Source organism: Physeter macrocephalus, chromosome 2 (genome assembly GCF_002837175.3).
Source record: "Physeter macrocephalus isolate SW-GA chromosome 2, ASM283717v5, whole genome shotgun sequence".
NCBI lineage: Eukaryota > Metazoa > Chordata > Mammalia > Artiodactyla > Physeteridae > Physeter > Physeter macrocephalus.
The window spans coordinates 75,578,860-75,598,239 of record NC_041215.1 but is presented as its reverse complement, the minus strand read 5'-3'; the positions used below and the strand labels follow the sequence as shown (position 1 = coordinate 75,598,239).

At 35.9% G+C, this 19,380-nt stretch overlaps 1 protein-coding gene across 8 annotated transcripts in view; it reads right to left on the bottom strand.

Annotated features, from left to right (window-relative positions):
* Positions 1-19,380, bottom strand: part of UBR3 (ubiquitin protein ligase E3 component n-recognin 3) — a 229,007-nt gene that overhangs the window by 144,300 nt on the left and 65,327 nt on the right. For 7 of the 8 annotated variants that reach the window (XM_055088455.1, XM_055088442.1, XM_055088451.1 and 4 more), the window contains exons 6-8: positions 12,926-12,992; positions 8,050-8,180; positions 6,683-6,911 (exon numbers count right to left, since the gene is read on the bottom strand). In XM_055088455.1, the coding sequence (XP_054944430.1) occupies positions 6,683-6,911; positions 8,050-8,180; positions 12,926-12,992 (427 nt within the window). The remainder of the gene's footprint in view (positions 1-6,682; positions 6,912-8,049; positions 8,181-12,925; positions 12,993-19,380) is intronic. The other variant, XM_055088445.1, reaches the window with a different exon arrangement.

The following is a 19,380-nucleotide window of genomic DNA, read 5'->3' as shown; positions in this document are numbered from 1 at the left end:
TCCCGTTGCGGAGCACAGGCTCCGGACGCGCAGGCTCAGCGGCCATGGCTCACGGGCCCAGCCGCTCCGCGGCATGTGGGATCCTCCCAGACCGGGGCGCGAACCCGGTTCCCCTGCATCAGCAGGCGGACGCGCAACCACTGCGCCACCAGGGAAGCCCAAGACACATATCTTAAGGGAATTAAATGAAATGTTAACATAACACTCAGCACATCATTATAGTAATTATTACCACATGTCTAACATATTACATGATATTAAGTTAGTTACATGTTTATAAAACCTTATTATTTTCTTGATTTTAATGATATAATGCAATATTTTCAGTTCTAATCAATCAAATGTTTTATCCCTAGATTAATCTCATTCTATCTTTTCAATCAAATCTGTATGACTTAAACGATATATATTTAATTGCTTTCCTCTATTCAAAGGACATGTAAAAACCATTTTTAACACAGTATTTCAAAAATGAAACAACAAAAAAACACACATAAATCTCTTAAGCTTTAAAAAAAAAATCCTCGAAGTTTAAATACATTGCTGGAAGGAGGAGATGGGGAGGATTAGGTTTGTACAAAAACTTTACTATTAGAAGTTATAGCATGTATGCATTAGCTCTCTTGACCTATTCCAGCTTAACTGATTCACTGCACAAACAAGCCCCCATTCCCACTGTAAAACACACTAATACCCATAATACACAGAATGCTCAAAGCTTGTAGCCTATTCCCTAGTACACAAGCCCCAGGGTGTAGGCTTATCCAGAGTCTGTTTTTGCTTCTGTTCATACTAATTGTTCTTTTTACTATAATTATAAAATTTAAGTTACAAATACATAATCTGATAAAATATGAATGCATAAATAGAGGTATAGCAAAAACTGGATCATAAGCTTTTGAAAGACAATAAAAGTGCCTAAGAAAATCTTAGAGGAGAAAAATCACAAAAGTCTAAAAGGATTTTACACTCAGATTGCTTCATGAAAATCTTTATGTTCTTACTCTACTTTAAAGAAACTGAAAATGAAAATCACAGATGCTGCTTTACAGATGTGGTATATACAAAAAGGACGAGGGAGAACTCCAGTAAAGAAAACCATACCTTACAACTGCTTTGCCCAAAATTAAAAGGTTGGAGAACAAACATACATTCCTGTGGTTTAAGTTAAAATCCACTGTTTAAGATACGTATGTATCACTTTTTAACAATGCCTCACTTTAACCAACTTTTCAAATAACCACCTCGTAGTCAAACTCAGCAGTGAAGAGGGCTTCTACTGCACTTATTTCCATAAATTAAATTTAGGTTTCAGCCCATGAAATTACTTTACCCAACTCAAATTTAACAAGACATAAGAACAGGACCCACAACAGGATGAGAGAGGGTATAACTGAATGAGGAAGTGGGGGTAAGGGAGCTTTTATAAATTACCCACACCTGAGATTCAGAAACGCTCTCTCTGACAACTACTGCCACTGTGAGTTGGTGAGCAGCTGATACTGATGGGACAGTACCTAGGGATGATGGGATTTTTTAATTTTTTAAAACATTGAGAATCACTGTTCTATTTAATTGAAATCAGAGGATGAATAAGCAGAATATAATTAATCAAAATCACTATTTTCCTAACACTGGTTTAAGTACTACTGTTCTTGCGAAAAATACCTTGGAATCTTTTATGAAATAAAATGATTAGAACTTCTATTTTTATCCAGCTGATACTTTTCCAAATATAGATACAGAGAGAGCAATGATTCAGTGTTAAATGATATTCACTCATCAACAAATATTTACTCAGCTCCTACTGAGGGTCAGGTAATCTAGTAAGCTTTGAAAATAAAGTGGTAAATAAATCAAGATTTATACATTCTCTCTCTCCACTGAGGTTAATATCTAAGAAGACAGAGTGTGGTAAGGTCTGTAATAGGAAAAGTACAAGAAGTCATAAGAACAAATAAAGCTGGTCTACAATTTAGGAAAAGAGTTTCCTGAGGAAGTGATGTTTAACTGAGATTTACAGAACGAAGCAGAAATTGGGATTAACCAAATAAACTAGAGATGGAGAGGAAATGGTGTTCTAAGTAGAGGAAGCAGTATAAAAAAGGATGGAATTACTGGGACAAAGAATGCAGAGAACAGGTGGCACAAATGCGTCTAGATGGCCTCATAAATCATCTTCAGGAGTTTGCAGTTCATGTGAAGAGAATGGCTAGCCACAGAGGGGGTTTTAAGAGAGAGGACATGACTAGATGTTTAGTGTGGAGACTGACTATATAGGAGGGTGCTGATGACTAGTAGAAGAAGGCCTAGAGATGGCAATGGCTTGAACTATGGTGTTGGCATGAAGATGCAGAGATGAAAAGAATTGGCTATTCTTTGGGCTTCCCTGGTGGCGCAGTGCTTGAGAGTCCGCCTGCCAATGCAGGGAACACGGGTTCGTGCCCCGGTCCAGGAGGATCCCACATGCTGCGGAGCGGCTGGGCCCGTGAGCCATGGCCGCTGAGCCTGCGCGTCCGGAGCCTGTGCTCTGCAACGGGAGAGGCCACAGCAGTGAGAGGCCCATGTACCACAAAAAAAAAAAAAAAAAGAATTGGCTATTCTAAGATATTCAGAAGGATTTAAATGACAGATCTGGTGATGTTCACTATTTCTACAAAGAGTAAGAAGTCAAAAATGACTCCTAGGTTTTTAGGTTGGGCAACTCTGTAGATGGTTAGAGTGGTACCAACACAGAGACTTGAGTGCTAATACACACATACATATATACACATACACACACATGCACAAATGTAATAGAAAAGAAGCAGGCTTGATAGAGACAGAATGGGTTTTTGGTGTTGACACTGTGTGTCTGAGGTGCTTAATAGACATCCAAAGGATATAGTTTAATAAACAACTTGATATGCAGGACAGAAGATCAATCTGGCATTATTAGCAACTACAGACATTCCTATAGTTATGCAACACATGGTTTGGTTTTGTTTTTTTAAAACTTTATTCCTTTTTTTTTGTTAAGTTAACCATTTTTTAAAAAATTTATTTATTTTTGCTGTGTTGGGTCTTGGGTCTTCATTGCTGCGTGGGCTTTCTCTAGTTGCAGTGAGCGGGGGCTACTCTTCATTGCGGTGCACAGGCTTCTCATGGCAGTGGCTTCTCTTGCTGCAGAGCATGGGCTCTAGGTGCGCAGCCTTCAGTAGTTGTGGCACAAGGGCTCGGCAGTTGTGGCTCACGGGCTCTAGAGCACAGGCTCAGTAGTTGCGGCGCACGGGCTTAGTTGCTCCGCGGCATGTGGGATCTACCCTGACCAGGGTTTGAACCCGTGTCCCCTGCATTGGCAAGCGGACTCTTAACCACTGCGCCACCAGGGAAGTCCCACAACACATGGTTTTAAGTTCCATTTTAAACAGACAGTTGCATAAGACAAACTGTAAAATTTCAGGGATATGGAAAGTTATGAGTTATACTTGGAATCACAAAGTAGTATGGTGCAGAAATGAATACAATGAAGTAAAAGTATAAGGAAGGGAGCACGTACTACTAGAGGCTTTTTCCCATTAATCTTCAGCTATTGCTGTGGCCATGTGAATTCTCATTGTATCAGCTCCTACATTTACTAACAGTGTAGACAAAATTTTCAAATATTGTCTAATGACAATGTATACAAAGGCTAGATAGGGGCTATTACAAAGTAAGAAGTATAAAGAACTTGTGTAATATCTGTAGCTAGTTCAATATATTTAAAGCTCATTCCAATACTCTTCATGTAAAAACAGGGAAAACATATGGTGCTTTTAGAAAACCAGTAAGTATGTAACATGAAATGTTATGCTACTTTTGAAAGAGGAAAAAAAACAGCATAGGAGCTAAAGATAGTTTTAGACTTGGCTTAGAAATAATGTAATTTATTGCTAGAAAAAAATACATTTATATTTAAAGATCTTAGCAATGCTACTTATAGCTATTTAGCTTTTGGAAAATTCAATTTGTGTAAGAATTTCCAGGACAGACTAACTGCATTAGAAGGAAGTATGTGTAGAAAGCAACTAAGACCATGTAATACGATTTTAGAAAATATGGGAAAAGTGAGAAACACAGAGACAGCAAGACCAAGTGCCAAGAAACAACAACACTGATAGAACAAGTAGAAAATAGTTTCATGCCACACAAAGAACAGAGAATCAACAGTTTAAAATGATAATGAAAATCAAGCAAGATAATGTCCAAAGTGTTGCCACTGGCTTCCTTATCATGTACTCATAGAAAGGGTGACCATATAATTTATCATATAAACAGGGACACTTTTGAGAGTAAAAAGGACTGTATGAAAAATGATATCAAAATAACAGGCATAACTTGGAGCTGTTCTGGGGAAAGTAGGACATGTGGCTACTGGAGTCATGGACAATTTTGGAGACAGCAATAGAATGAAAGAAGCAGACACTAGATTGAGGTGGGTTAATGAGTGACTGGAAGATAAGGAAATGAACATAAAAACTCTCTCAGGAAAGATGCCTACAGAAAAAAGTGGGAGGCAGACTCATATACATCTTCCTCCCAAACATTCTCCTCTGAAATGCAAACCATATAAAATAAGCATAGCTAAACCACTTAGTCAAGAAAATAGACTCAAGATTCTTTTCAAAAGAGTAGATACTTCTAATTTTTTAAAGTTTTCCAGTTTATAAATTAAAAATACTACACTTGTGAAAAGTCCTTTTCTAATTATATAATTCTACACATAAGAATATCACTGATATAGCTGAATGATGATAGACACTATTTCAAAAAAGGAAAGAGAAAGTAATATATGCAGCTAAATCACTAAGAAAGAAAAGGTCATCCTACACAAAGACAGAAAAAGTACAATACAAAGCAGCCTTTAATTTTTCTTTTAAAAAGGTAAAGAGGTATACTGTTCAATGTAAATAATGTATTATTCTCCCACTATACCTACAAGGGGAAGGCAGAGTTACGCAGTGGGTCAGAGTATGGGTTAGACACCTAGCTTTACCACTTACAGCTATAAAACCATAGATCACTGACTTTTCAATTTCCTAAACCACAAATGCCTCATCTATAAAATGGAAAAAACAATATCTACTCCCCAGAATTACTGATAAATTAGATAATACATATAAAGTACTGAAAAAAAAAGCATGGTATACAGTAAGTGCTGGAAAGATGGTAGCCATCATCATTATTAGTAAGCTATTATTATATATAAGGCATCATGCCCTGCACTGAGCCCTATATAAATTTTCAGGCTATGGTATTGCATCTGAGAATAGGCAGACTATCAGTATAAAGAGAAAATAGGAGCTGATATGCAAAAGGAGACAACAGTAGAAGGCAAGTCTCAAGTATAAGATCTCCCATCCACAGAGAATGGAAAGGTCCTAAAATTTAATTTGAGGCATTATTTGATGTTACTTTTTAAGTTTAGCTCCAAGTGCCAACAAGTGAAGACACAGTCCTATTAATGTTGGCCTGGCTGTATTGTGGCTAAGAACAAAGATTCTGACATCAGGAGATATAAAGTCCTTCTTGGCTCTGTCATCTACTAACTATATAATCTACAGCAAACGACTTAATTTCTCTAAACTTCAATTTACTCATCTTTAAAGTGGAAATAATAATAACGCCAATCTAGAGAGTTGTTCAGAAGCTTAATTGAGACAACATATAAATAGTATTAACACAGCGTCTAGTACAGAGCAAATACTCAAATAATATAAATTATTACAAGGAGGTGAAGTCAAGATGAAAGACCACAAAGAAATAAGAATGGGAGGAATTCCCAGAAATGTTATGGCAATTTGAGGAGGCATAAAGGAAGAAAATTAAAGATCACACTAAAGGAACATATAAAAGGCAAGATTTATTCCAACTTTTAAATTATAAAAGTATATGCATATAAAATATCTAAAGCTGACAGTAATAAATTCATGATTAAAAAAACAGAAACAGGGCTTCCCTGGAGGCGCAGTGGTTGAGAATCTGCCTGCTAATGCAGGGGACATGGGTTCGAGCCCTGGTCTGGGAGGATCCCACATGCCGCGGAGCAACTGGGCCCGTGAGCCGCAACTACTGAGCCTGCCCGTCTGGAGCCTGTGCTCCGCAACAAGAGAGGCCACAATAGTGAGAGGCCCGCGCACCGCGATGAAGAGTTGCCTCCCCTTGCCACAACTGGAGAAAGCCCTCGCACAGAAACGAAGACCCAACACAGCAAAAATAAATTAATTAATTAATAAAACTCCTACCCCCAACATCTTCTTAAAAAAAAAAAAAGAAACATATCTAATTAACAAGAAAATGGTTAAATAATGGTAAAGTCAGATGATATTACTACCTGCAATAATGAAAGAACATGCTCTTGATGTGTACACTTGATAGCATATTTTAAAGTACATATTCGCATCTATAAATATACTCACATCACACAAAAAGAAAAGAAATATCCCAAAATATTTGTTAATATTAAGTTATTTGTGAATAACAAAACTATAGGTGATTTTAAAGTTTTTCTTTAAATTTTGCTGAAATTTTTAAAAATTTTTCTTTAACAAACATGTATTATTTTATAATATTTTTAAAAACTATTTTTAAGCATAAAGGAAGTTTTTAAGATTAGCTATACAAAGTATACTTATAAAACTAGTGAAAATAATTCTGAGCTTACCTTGTAGCTCACTTTTAATAAGGCAACTTTCCATCATGTATAACAGCACAGTGACCATAATATCCAGCAGCTGACATTCTTCTGTTACCTGTCTGGCTAGCTCCTCATTGCTGAACAACTGAACACTAATATGCACAATTCTGTTAGACATTGTGTCTGATTCATGACTTTTCTTCAGTGTTTTCATAATGAAAGCATAATGCTGAACAAAAGTTTTTGTAAAAGCAACCTGTAAAATGTTTTAAATAGGAAGAAAAAAAACACAGTTTAAGTTTTACAACACATTTTCCAGCATATGATACTAGCATTTTTAAGCTATGATTAGCTTGTGATGATATCCAAGATAACTGGAAAAATAATTTCAGTGATGATGGTAGTCTTACATTTGTCCTTTTTTGGAAAATTAGCAAAATACTTTGATGGTTAAAAAAATGTTCAATATGCATTTTAAATTATTAAAGTTTTAAAGCAATTACAAAGATAGTCTAAAAATACAAATCTTCACTTTGCTCACAAATATATCAATTCACTAATGTCAAAGTATGTGTCTTTGTCCTGTGCTACCAACTTTAACAACAAAATCTAAAGCCTCACCTGAAAACCATCACAGAGTTGTTTATATAACTAAACAATAAGTGAGTCAACATGACTACTCCGAAAGAAATAATATCTTTTCCTATTTGATCTGAAAGCCAACCACTATCCTGACTAAATATTCTCTTCTGTATACCATATACACTTCCTCTATTGTTTTCTTTAGCAGGTATAAAGACACAAAACAACAGCATTATTAAAGTGTCACTCCTAAAGAGGCTTTACTACCTAAACCATAAGAACTATAGCATGATTTATTGTCTTTTCAGACACTAGGTTGTGTAACTTTGCCATAACCATATGGTAGTAACAGGTGAGTCCACACCCTCCCAAACTAGAGACTTCACCTATGTACATGTGTACATGAGTCAATACCATTGTGTCTTTAACAGTTATGGCCAGCAGCTACAAACTCCATGGTTTTCCCATGCCTAACCATACAATCTAAATTCAGTTGCCCCCATTAAACATTCTCATAGCACCTTGTACCTTTCTCCTTTAGAGAACTTACTACAATTTGTAACTACATATTTATTTGTGCAACTGTGTTTTTGTTTGTCCCCCAGCAATCCCTTTGGACCAAGTTTCATGCACAAAGGCAACCCTTAGGAATTCTGCTCTGTAATGGTGCTTTGACTCAGATCTACAATACTGTGCTTTTTGTGCAGGCCCTCTTTTGGCAACAGAGCTGAGAAATATATCAAAAAGATTTAGCATTGAAAAGGCAAAGAAAGAGGAGCAAAGTTCAGAAAGGAAGGAAAGAATGTAGATACCTTATACTCTTGATCTGGAAGCATGTTGAGTAAGAAAGTCACCATCTTCTGGGGAAATTCATACTTTATAGTCCAAAACAATAGTTCTTCTAAGAAACTTTTATGTTTCAAAACATCCATTATAGATTGATCTACATAAGAAAAATAAAATTTATCACCCTAATGATTTAAGTTGCTCATCTCACTAAACCTTACTACGATTAATAACCCATCAACCTCAAACATCTGAATGTACCTAAAAATTAATTAAGGCTATGCTTTCAATAATTCAAATGATAATGCTAACAATATCAAGCTAAATTTCTATAATGTCCACAGTATATAAATAATAAAATACTTAATCCTTATAATTTAATATAAAGCAGTTACTAGAAAAATAAGTAATTACTTGCCCTTAAACATAAGCCATTTATCTAAAATTTCTACTATGATTTAAAACAATTATCTTACAAGAACAATATTCATGGCACTTAATTTAAAATAGTAATAATAATTTTAACCTAAAAACATACTATTAAGGACATAAACTCCAAAGTTATCTAAATTTTTTATTTTTGAAAAATATCTTTATGGATGAATAATTTATTTCTCTAAAATTATCCTTCATAAATGAAATATTAACTTCACTAGAGAAGATAATCACTAGTGCATTGCTTACTCTAGTATACAGAAGCATTTACTTTCTTCTGGTAGGAACATACCAGGAAACACATAGAACATTAGATATGCTTACTTGCACTGGACTCAAGATGTCCTCTTCATGCATAGAGGAAACAGGAAATGCATGCCCCTTTTGAATAAAGGTATTCAAAGGGGGGAATAAAATTATTTACTGGAAAGTCTATTTTCTAAAGCCAAGTGCCACTCCTTGAGGGTTAGGCTGTCTCTTGCTTATCTCTGCCTCCTTGCCATGCTTAATCAACAGAAAGGTCTCAACTGGTATATGATGAATTGAAATTTTTTTAATTTTTATTTTACATTGGAGTATAGTTGATTAACAATATTGTGTTAGTTTCAAGGTGTACAGCAAAGTGTGAACTGAATATTTTTAATACTTTGGCTATCTCTTTCTCTCACTTTCTCTAATTTTTTTCCCCTCAAAATGAACTAGAAAATTCTATTAATCTTTATTGGAGCAAATTATCTTGGGATACTGCTCTGGATCATCAGCTCTATATAAAGGAATCAAGAAGATAGGGGCATCAGGTGTCAACTATGAATGAACTGTTTCAGTGACAGTGCTTAAGCAGAGACTAGAGTTAGATGAGAGATTTGAAAAACCAGTATCACATAAACCAAAATACTCAGGTACAGCCCTAACTGCATCACAGTTGAAGTAGTCTTGCAGGGTAACCCTGCAGAGTTTTTACAATTAACCTTACCCCAATCCTACCCCAGTGTCACAGTTCTTCTATTATTATTATTATTTTTTTTTTTTGTGGTATGCGGGCCTCCCTCCATTGTGGTCTCTCCCGTTGTGGAGCACAGGCTCCGGACGCGCAGGCTCAGCGGCCATGGCTCACAGGCCCAGCCGCTCCGCGGCATGTGGGATCTTCCCAGCCCGGGGCGCGGACCCGGTTCCCCTGCATCGGCAGGCGGACGCGCAACCGCTGCGCCACCAGGGAAGCCCGGTTCTTCTATTATTGAGTACTGTGTTCATACCACATCTCCTCAGGTAATAGGTCTAAATGAGTAACAACTCAGTATTTAATCACTCTCTTGATTCTTTTGTGAAACACTGAGTTTAATAAGACTTGAATCAGATATTAAAGTTAGATGTAACTTTAACCCATGTTTGATTAATAATTAATAACCCATTATTTTCAGAATAATAATTTCATTAATCTAGAGACACTACAATTCAGATTACAGAGAGACCAAAGTATCTGCTAATCCCCTACCTAACTCCCTTTCAGTGGTGCCTTTAGTATAAGCCATATGTAGTAGGAGTAAAAGTATAAATACAATTACACTACACATCCCTTTATTGGAAACAATAATTCTTTATTTTCCAAATCTCAGAATTTTCTACTTGTAAAACAGAAATCTCTTCCTCTTGAAATAGATCATTCCCAGGATATGGCAATCATTTAAAAAGAGACATAAACCAGTCCTGCAAGAAATGAGGTAAAATATATTCAAAGGCACAAGCTGACAGATTCAAAGCCAAAAAAGTAATAAAATTTGGGACCAAATGAATCAGGTGACAGGAATATAAGGATTACAATTAAAAATTAGAATATAATCCACAGCACACATTGCTGAAGCCAATTTAATTCTCAAAATTCACTTGGTACTAACATGACTGAAAATTTCACATACCAAAAAAATAAAACCCTCACAGAGAAGTGCTTCTGAAAATAGTTACAAAGTTGAACAAAACTAGCAGTATTTATCCTAAAATTCAGTTATAACTCTCTGCAAGCTTGTATTAGCCAAAGAAAAGCCTGAAGCTACCATAATTATTATATGTCAAGCATTAAAAAAGAAAGATACATTAACTTTGTTTTAAATAAATAAAACAATCTGAACGCACCAGAAAAGCTATGGCTTCTACTAAAATGCTGCAGTTATGCTGAAAATAGCTGCAGTTATATACAATCCAATTTTTCTAACTTCAGACATAAAAAAAAGGGAGAAAAACCCACAATGTCTTCACTGTTATTCTTAAAATAAATGATATCAGTTTCCCAAGAGATTTAAAGCATGTGTTATATGTGTTATGTTAAGGAAATGTGGTTAGAAATGCTTCCATTAGTTATGTATGATTATTTACCTTTAAAATCTTGATTAAATTGTCATGACCTTTACAACGCCTAAACAACTCAAGCCAAATTGTAAAAGGAGATTTTTGAAGAATCAGTATGTGGTACAAATGCATGACAGCATTTAATTTAGACATAGAGTCCAGCCTCTGCAACTCACAAGCTCAATAATCTTGGCCATGTTAGCTGAAGCCCTCTAGGCCTAGGCTTTTCACCCTTAAAATTGCGGTTTTGAGAATAGGCAGTGATGTGTTTGTTAGCACAGTGCCTCTCCTCTTGCCTATCGTTACATGTTTTATTTTCAGCTCACTTTCAAACTGTTGAATCAAATTCTTACAAAAACTAAACCACTCCCTGGACTTCAGACATTTTAAAAAGCAACAATCACCTTTTTTTTTTTTTTTTTTTTTTTTGTGGTATGTGGGCCTCCCTCTGCTGTGGCCTCTCCCGTTGCGGAGCACAGGCTCCGTACGCGCAGGATCAGTGGCCATGGCTCACGGGCCCAGCCGCTCCGCGGCATGTGGGATCCTCCCAGACCGGGGCGCGAACCCGGTTCCCCTGCATTGGCAGGCGGACGCACAACCACTGCACCACCAGGGAAGCCCAACAATCACTTTTTGAAAACAGAGCTTCTACTAATTCAAAAAGCCTCACTTTCAACTTTTTCAAAAAGCCACTTCTTCCACGTACATACTTAAACCAAACATGATAACTGATCAAGTCTTAAATCTCTATACCACTTCTTACCAGTAGAGGAAGGAAGAGAAAACAATCAATCTCAAATGCAAAAAAATTCATATAATAGAAAATCAACTTCAACATAAAGTCTGCATAAAAAGTAACTTCAGCCAGAGTTTGACCAGGCTGAAGGAAAACAATGACCTCTTAAGCCATAACAGGTATTTTCTGAACATCCCTGAAGCTTAAACTCAAGTATATGCCTAACAATCTCTTCCAACTCAGATGTGTCTCAAGGACTCAGGTAAACACATGGACAACTCTGGTAAGTCAAGGTGCCAGTTAGCCATATGGATTTCTAATTTCTTTCAGGCATTACAGGTTCTCTGCTGGGCCACAAAGAAAGGGAAAATGCGCATGTTGGCCAGCAAATCAAATTTCATGCCCTTTGCTAACAGTCTGTAAGTTAAAGGCAACAACATGAGTAACTAAGTACAGACTTACAAAATGAGCCTCAACGGAAACTGCCTGCTTGCTCCACCTTCCAAGCAGTCCTAAACTTTCCACAAGACACACTTAGCACCAGAAGTAAGAATCTTTTCATCAAAATAATATTTTAACCTCTGGAGACTTTCTAACAGACCATACTAACCCAGAAAATAGACTATGTTAAGATTTGGAAATCCATGGCAAAAATCCAGAGCACAGGCTGCCAACTAATAACAAGTACTCTAGAAAAGCTTTTAGGGAGGGTCAAGAAAATATAGTGATAAAGCATTTAAACTCTGGGATTTGAATTAAGGATGTACTTCTCATTAGCTGTTAAACCTAACATGCCTCCATTTCCTCATTCATAAAATAGTAATAATAATAAAACCCGCTTCATATGGTTACTTGGAGAATTAAATGACACAATGCATGTGATGTGATTAGCACTATGTCTAGCATATATAAAAAGTTCAATAAATATTACTTATTACTAATCTATTCCCTCACTACAGGCATATCTACTTCTTCCTTTGCAACAATATGTATTGAGTCCTTTCTGAGCCCTTAATATGTGGTAAGTGCCATTCATTCTCATTCTCACTCTCTTTCACTCGTGTTACTTTTTCTCACACACACCCCCAAAATCTCCCTCTTGCTCATCCTTTAAATCAAATTAAAGCTTTACACCAAATATGCTGGATCCAAATCAAAGATTCAATGAAGAGACTATTTTTCTGGCTCAAATATGATGTTGCTCATTTTATAAAGAAAACAAATGAACAAAATCCCAACAATAAGGGTTTTACTTGCTTTCGAGGTCCCCCACAATCACGCTCTAACAACACTTTCTCCATATTAGACAAATCTAATAACATTACTCTCCCTTCAAGTGCTCTTAATGATTAAGCATTTTTTTATACAAGGAAAAAACAAAATATAAATACCTTTGGTGTTACTGCTTAGTTTGACCCTCTTTCTCTTGCCCAGACCTTGACTCCCATCCTGATCCTCCTGGAGGAAAACAAAATTAGCATTATCTACAGTCCTATTCATGAATTTACACATTTTACGTAAATATAAATATGCTTATAAATTATGTTAAATATAAAATATAGGCATGCTTACATATTATTAACCAACAATTTTATGTATTTTCTGTCATAAAATATATTTTAATGCTGCTAACTTTAAATTGAAAATTAAATTTAAAATTAGCATTATAATTAAAATATATCATGAAAATCCTTAGGATTAAAATATAAGAGTTCTTAAACTTAATCTGTGCTTCTAATGAAAGACTCTTAAATACCCCAAAATGCCAAAATAAAAATTTTCCTAACCTTATAAATATAATATCAAAGAAGCTAAAGGCGAGGAGGGAGCAGATTAGCACAGGAAGGAAGGGGAGAAGAAGAGGGCTAAAACAATGAATAGAGGAAAGGCTTTGAAGAGTCTAACACAAACAAAATGAGTTCAAGAGATCAAGTTCTGAAAAATAAGCATAGCATATTAGAAGCTGGAGTTGACAGTCAAAAAATAATAATAAAAACAAATTAAAATGTGCTTAGAAAAAAAATCAAAGAAGAAAATACATGCATTTCTGCTCACATGTGATATATCCATTCCTGAAAAAAACCTCACATTAAAAACAACAAGGCAGACTTCCCTGGTGGTGCAGTGGTTAAGAATTTGCCTGCCAATGCAGGGGACACGGGTTTGAGCCACGTCCAGGAAGATCCCACATGCTGTGGAGCAACTAAGCCCACAAGCCACAACTACTGAGCCCGCGTGCCACACTACTGAAGTCCGCACACCTAGAGCCCGTGCTCCACAAGAGAAGCCACCGCAATGAGAAGCCTGTGTACCACAATGAAGAGTAGCGCCCACTCGCTGCAACTAGAGAAAGCCCACACACAACAACAAAGACCCAAAGCAACCAAAAATTAATTAATTAATTTAAAAGAGAGAACATGGAAATATAGAAAACACTTTAAAGATGTTTTAAAAAAAAAAAAAAAAGCTGGGTCTTCCTTGGTGGCACAGTGGTTAAGAATCCGCCTGCCAATGCAGGGGACACAGGTTCAAGCCCTGGTCCAGGAAGATCCCACATGCCATGGAGCAACTAAGCCCATGTGCCACAACTACTGAGCCTGCCCTCTAGAGCCCACGAGGCACAACTACTGAGCCTGTGTGCCACAACTACTGAAGCCCACATGCCTAGAGCCCATGCTCTGCAACAAGAGAAGCCACTGCAATGAGAAGCCTGCACACCGCAATGAAGAGTAGCCCCTGCTCGCCTCAACTAGAGAAAGCCCGCGCACAGCAACAAAGACCCAACAACAGCCAAAAATAAATAAATAAAATAAAATAAATTTTTAATTAAAAAAAAAAGGCTTATAGGAAATAAAAGGGTGAGGGGCTGACTACTCACAACCTATTTTGTAATCTAGAAAGTTTGTAACCAAACAAGTAACAGAAGCAATAATCAGTACCTGGGGAGATCATTTGGATGCCCAGGCAAACATCTTGGAGTGATTTGAGGCTGTCTCAGGGGATGTTAACAACCTACCACAACAAAAAAGTGGGAAGCTAGCTAGCTGAGACAACACAGAGGGAAGAGGAGCAGAGGAAGCAGCCTGCTACTAGAGAAACCAACAGTGAGGCTAGTGATGTGCCTCTTAGGGAGGCAGCCATGCGTGCAGATGCTCATTTCTGATTTCCTTTGAATGTTGCTAAAAAGGTTCCTGCTGCCTTCACAGTTCAGGGTTTTTTCCCCTCCAGCTAAAGGATATGATTCTACCCCACTATCCCAGCTCTCCTGAGCTAGGAAAGATTGCATAGGAATCCAAAACTTACATGTTATACTGACACCTTTTTCCTATATTTCCAAACATATATGAGCCAAATGGTATTATAAAGACATGTGGTAGCATTTTGGCACACAGTCTGTTGTGCTAACCAATTATGTTGGTGGCAGGTTAGAAGCATGGTACAAATTCCCAGACACTTGCTCAATTAAATCAAATCTCCAAGGCAGAAAAGCCTCGGCTTTAAGCTGCTGCTCTGCCCACTGGTGTAGTCTCCTTGGCCTGCGCACCACAGACTTAACTCCAGGTTTCTGCCAAGTCCAGCATCAGTCCTCAGGACCAGTCTGGGGTTACCCAAAGACACTACTTAGCTCAATCATTCAGTATTTACTTAAGCACTTCAATATGGTCTCCCTGTTAATTCCTACCAAAGCCAGGCCTCTATGGTCTACCTGGCAGTAATACTGACAGTCAAACTACACTCTCCTCTTCCTCTGCCACCCTCACCTTGCCCTTAGAGAAACTCAACCAGTATGAAATTTGGAGCCACAAAAGACAGACATAAGAATGTAAAACTATGCCACAGGACCCAGAAGGTTCTAAAATTTGAGATTTTAGCTAACAGCCATTTATGAAACTGCTCTCCCAGCCCTGAGAGAAAAGAAAAAAAAAAAGAAAAACTTTTAATGTTATATTCCAGGTTAGGATTACTTCATAATTTCAAATACAAACTTCCTATGAAAAGAGTATCCTTGATCAAGCAATAGTCATGGTAATACGAAGTTTTATAAATTTCCCAACCTTACACTTTAAAGGACAAGCAAAATTAGCCAAGCAAAGGAAAGGAAAGTCATTCCAAAAAGACACCATGAATAAAGGCACAATGACAAAAGTCTAGAAACAAAGATCAGCTTGACATCATCACAGATATCAAACTCAGCTAGGAAGGGAGTTTATCTCCATCTAAACTGGTGGGAAAATGTGTACTCTTGTACATCGCTTGAGAAAGTATATAATAAAACTATTGTCCTGAATGGCAATTTGTCAATACACATGTCAAAAGTCGTTAAAGTATATCTATCACTGGAACAGAAATTCCAGTTCTAGGAATTTATCCTGAAGAAATAATCAGACAAGTGAATAGGGACTATATGCACAGATACTCATCACAATGTTATTTATAATAGAAAAAAAAAATCTTTGGTTTCCAACAGCAGAGCAGGGGATTAGGTAAATAAATTATAGCACACATATATCCTATGAAGAAAAACAATACTAGAGCTCTATATTCACTGTGACCAGATAGATGTTCAAAAACTATTACTATAAAGGAGAAAAAAAAAGGCATGCTATGAAGAATAGCATATGGAGTATGAAACCATTTAAGTACTGATAATACACACAAATAAAATCTCTTAAAATATACCCCTTGCTACAGATGTTCAAAACTACCATTAGTAAGAACAGCAGGTTACAGAACAGCATATATAGCATGCAGCCATTAAAATATACTACATATAAAATCTGTTAGAATATATTTGTTTACAGTAAGTCACTCTAAGTGATAGAGTAATAGGTAATTTCATCATCTTTTTGCTAATATTAATTTTCTATTTATTCAACGATGACAATGAGTTATAGCTTTAAGCTAATAAATATGTTTTTAATACTAATTCTGATTGCCAATCCTAACTACAACAATCTGCTCAAGATAATGGATTACTGTGTTATCTATTACAAGTCCCATTTTTTTTATTTTGAGAAAGAACAAAACTTTTAACAAACAGGAATAACTTCCAGTGGTGGGATATTCAGGCATTAAGGAAGATGAAAACAATTCCGTTATCATGACAAGACCCCACCCACCCCAAATTCATGATAGAGAGTTATAGTTCTTTCCCATTTACCCATGAGAAAACAGTACAGAACCCTGGGAGAAAATGATGGTCCAGCGGACAAAAGAGGAAATAAATAACCTCAACCCAGACAGCATTTGTACAGCCCTCAGAAACACTTTCCAAACCTTAACTAGTTCCTGGGCACAGAAGTAGACAATATTGCTATGCATGTTTCAGGCATAAAATACATATACAAGTCCAAAATGAGAGAAGGACCCCCCCCCAAAAAAAATCAGATTCAAACTCCTACCCTGAAAAATTTACAGATGGTTTTCAACCCAAATTAACCTTTCTTTCTTTCTTTGATGAATTTACTGGACAGATGAAAAAAAATGTGAGCTCCATAAAAAGAAGTCAAGTAAATTCACAGCTGGTTAAAACAATACTCAGAAAATGTTAATACAGAATACACAAAGCTAAAAGGAACATTTAACATATAAGGTTATAAAAATAAAATCCGAAGGAGATCTTGAGAGACTAGAATGAAATGAAAACAACATTTATGTAAGCCACTGTAATATGAGACTGTTTGCTTTAAATCAATTCTACAAATACAAAGCAGAGAGGGAGCTCTCAAACTTGTCTGAGAGCTGAAGGGGTGGGTGGGGTGGGGGACCTGGGCATTTCATTTGACCACTGGGGCTCCCACGACAGTCTAGCATAGCTGCTAAAAGGCTAACAAAAAACCTTGGGCCTTAAGGAAGCCACAACATGCTTCATGACAAGATGTCCTTATGACTCTATACCAAATCAGATCATAGATTTTAAAAGGGAATAAACACATGAAAGAGCTATGAACAGCAGAGAACACTAAATAACTAAAGCTAAAAATTTAAAGGGGTGTCTTATGGGAGTAAAAATTAAAATATTTCTACAGGGGAAAACAAGAAGAAATGTGTGAAAATTGTAATATTTAACACAGTATTGAGAAGAGATTCCTAATAATTAGAGCTATCAAACAAAGGAACAAGTTGCTTCATAAACTGGGTAAGCTCCCAACCACTGGAAGTGTTTATGGAGAGGGATACCAATTGTCAGGAATGTTGTAAAATCAATTCCTAAACTTGAAAAGAAATATATTAGATATTTCTAAGGCCTTCTCACCAAAAGTTTCAGTGATTCCCCACCCCACCCTTTACCTTTAATGTAATTTATGATAACTAATTAAAATCAAATCTTATACCTCAAAATAAAACAGTATTTTTCTTTTACCTATTCATTTATGAAAAGCTACTCTGGCTTTCAATTTCAATAATCCTGCTTTTGCTGCAAGTTTTGACCAAATTAGTTTTAACTTTTCATTGCATTCTATCTTGAATAAAGGCAAGAATATCGAGAGCACAGCTACATAGTAACTTATTTTATTTTGTTAAGTGTTTATTTCTCAGTTATGTAAGAGTATGCAAAACAGAAGACTAGATGTAAACAAACAAAATTAATAAACAATGGTTATCTCTGGATAGCACAGCTGAAGGTAAATGTTTTCTTTTTTTATTCTGTTTTTCTATTTTATCAATTTTTCCACAATGAACATTCATATTTTTATAGTTACACAGGGGGGAAAGTGTTTTAAATGATTTCATACAGAGATTAATGATCTGGTCATTGCACAAAGAAAAATGGACATTGCTATGGTAATGGCCACAGTGAATATAATCTTTCCTTGAAAAGTTATCTTGATCTAAGAGGTCCTATTTTCTCCAAGAAACTCTCTATTACACCCATGTACATATAATTCTAGAGATAATTTTCTTCTGAACTGAATTATGTGATGGTTATAAATAAATCTAAACAAAAAAATGAATAAACACAAATTTACATTTTAAAATACTTAATGAAGTTAAAATGTGCTCCTATTTTCTTTTCTTTTTGGTTCCATACAACACAAAGAACATTTTCTACTCTTATTACATATTAGCTACACAAAAAAAGAGTAAGAAATAGTAGTATGAAGAATGTCACGTGTATAAATAGCCCTGCTGAGTACATAATGTTCTCTTACTCTAGGGACAGCAGGGACAAATACCTGACACAATTTGTGTGAATAAAATTAAGTAGACAGTAATAGTATACCCATTCAAATAAAACTTTACAAATAGGAAAAATCTTGCTGCTGTTAGAGTTTCAAACCTGTTTCTTCATTTTTAAAACAAAGTGGTAAGACTAGATTACCCCTAGGATCTCTTCCAATTCTAACTTACAACATTTTTTAAATTGTTGCAATTTCCTCTCTATAGTAGTTTTTGAGATGTCACTGCCCTCTTCTCATCCTGTCTTCCTTTTTATATAATTTGTTAAATTATGAAAATGAAATCACAAAAAGGGTTTGTTCAATAATCCCATGGGCCTGTAAGGTAAGGGTGTAGAAATTCCAATCCTTAAGACATATTCAGCTCTTCATTAAATTTCAAATATAAATACTAAAAGCAAACAATCATTTGTGCCTGCAGTTGCAAAATAAAATGCAATATGGCTTTAAAAGCTTTAATGAAATTTTTAAATGGCATAAAATATTTGTTCAAGAACATCTGTATCTGGGTACTCTTCTTCTATCATACTCTTTCCATCTACCTTATCCTTTCATCTACTTTCTCCTTTATCTATTCCATCCTTTATTAAATTTAATTTGCTTGCATTTTCATCATTTATATATGTAAAAAGTGCTTTGAAAAGAAGTACAATATAAATTTAAAA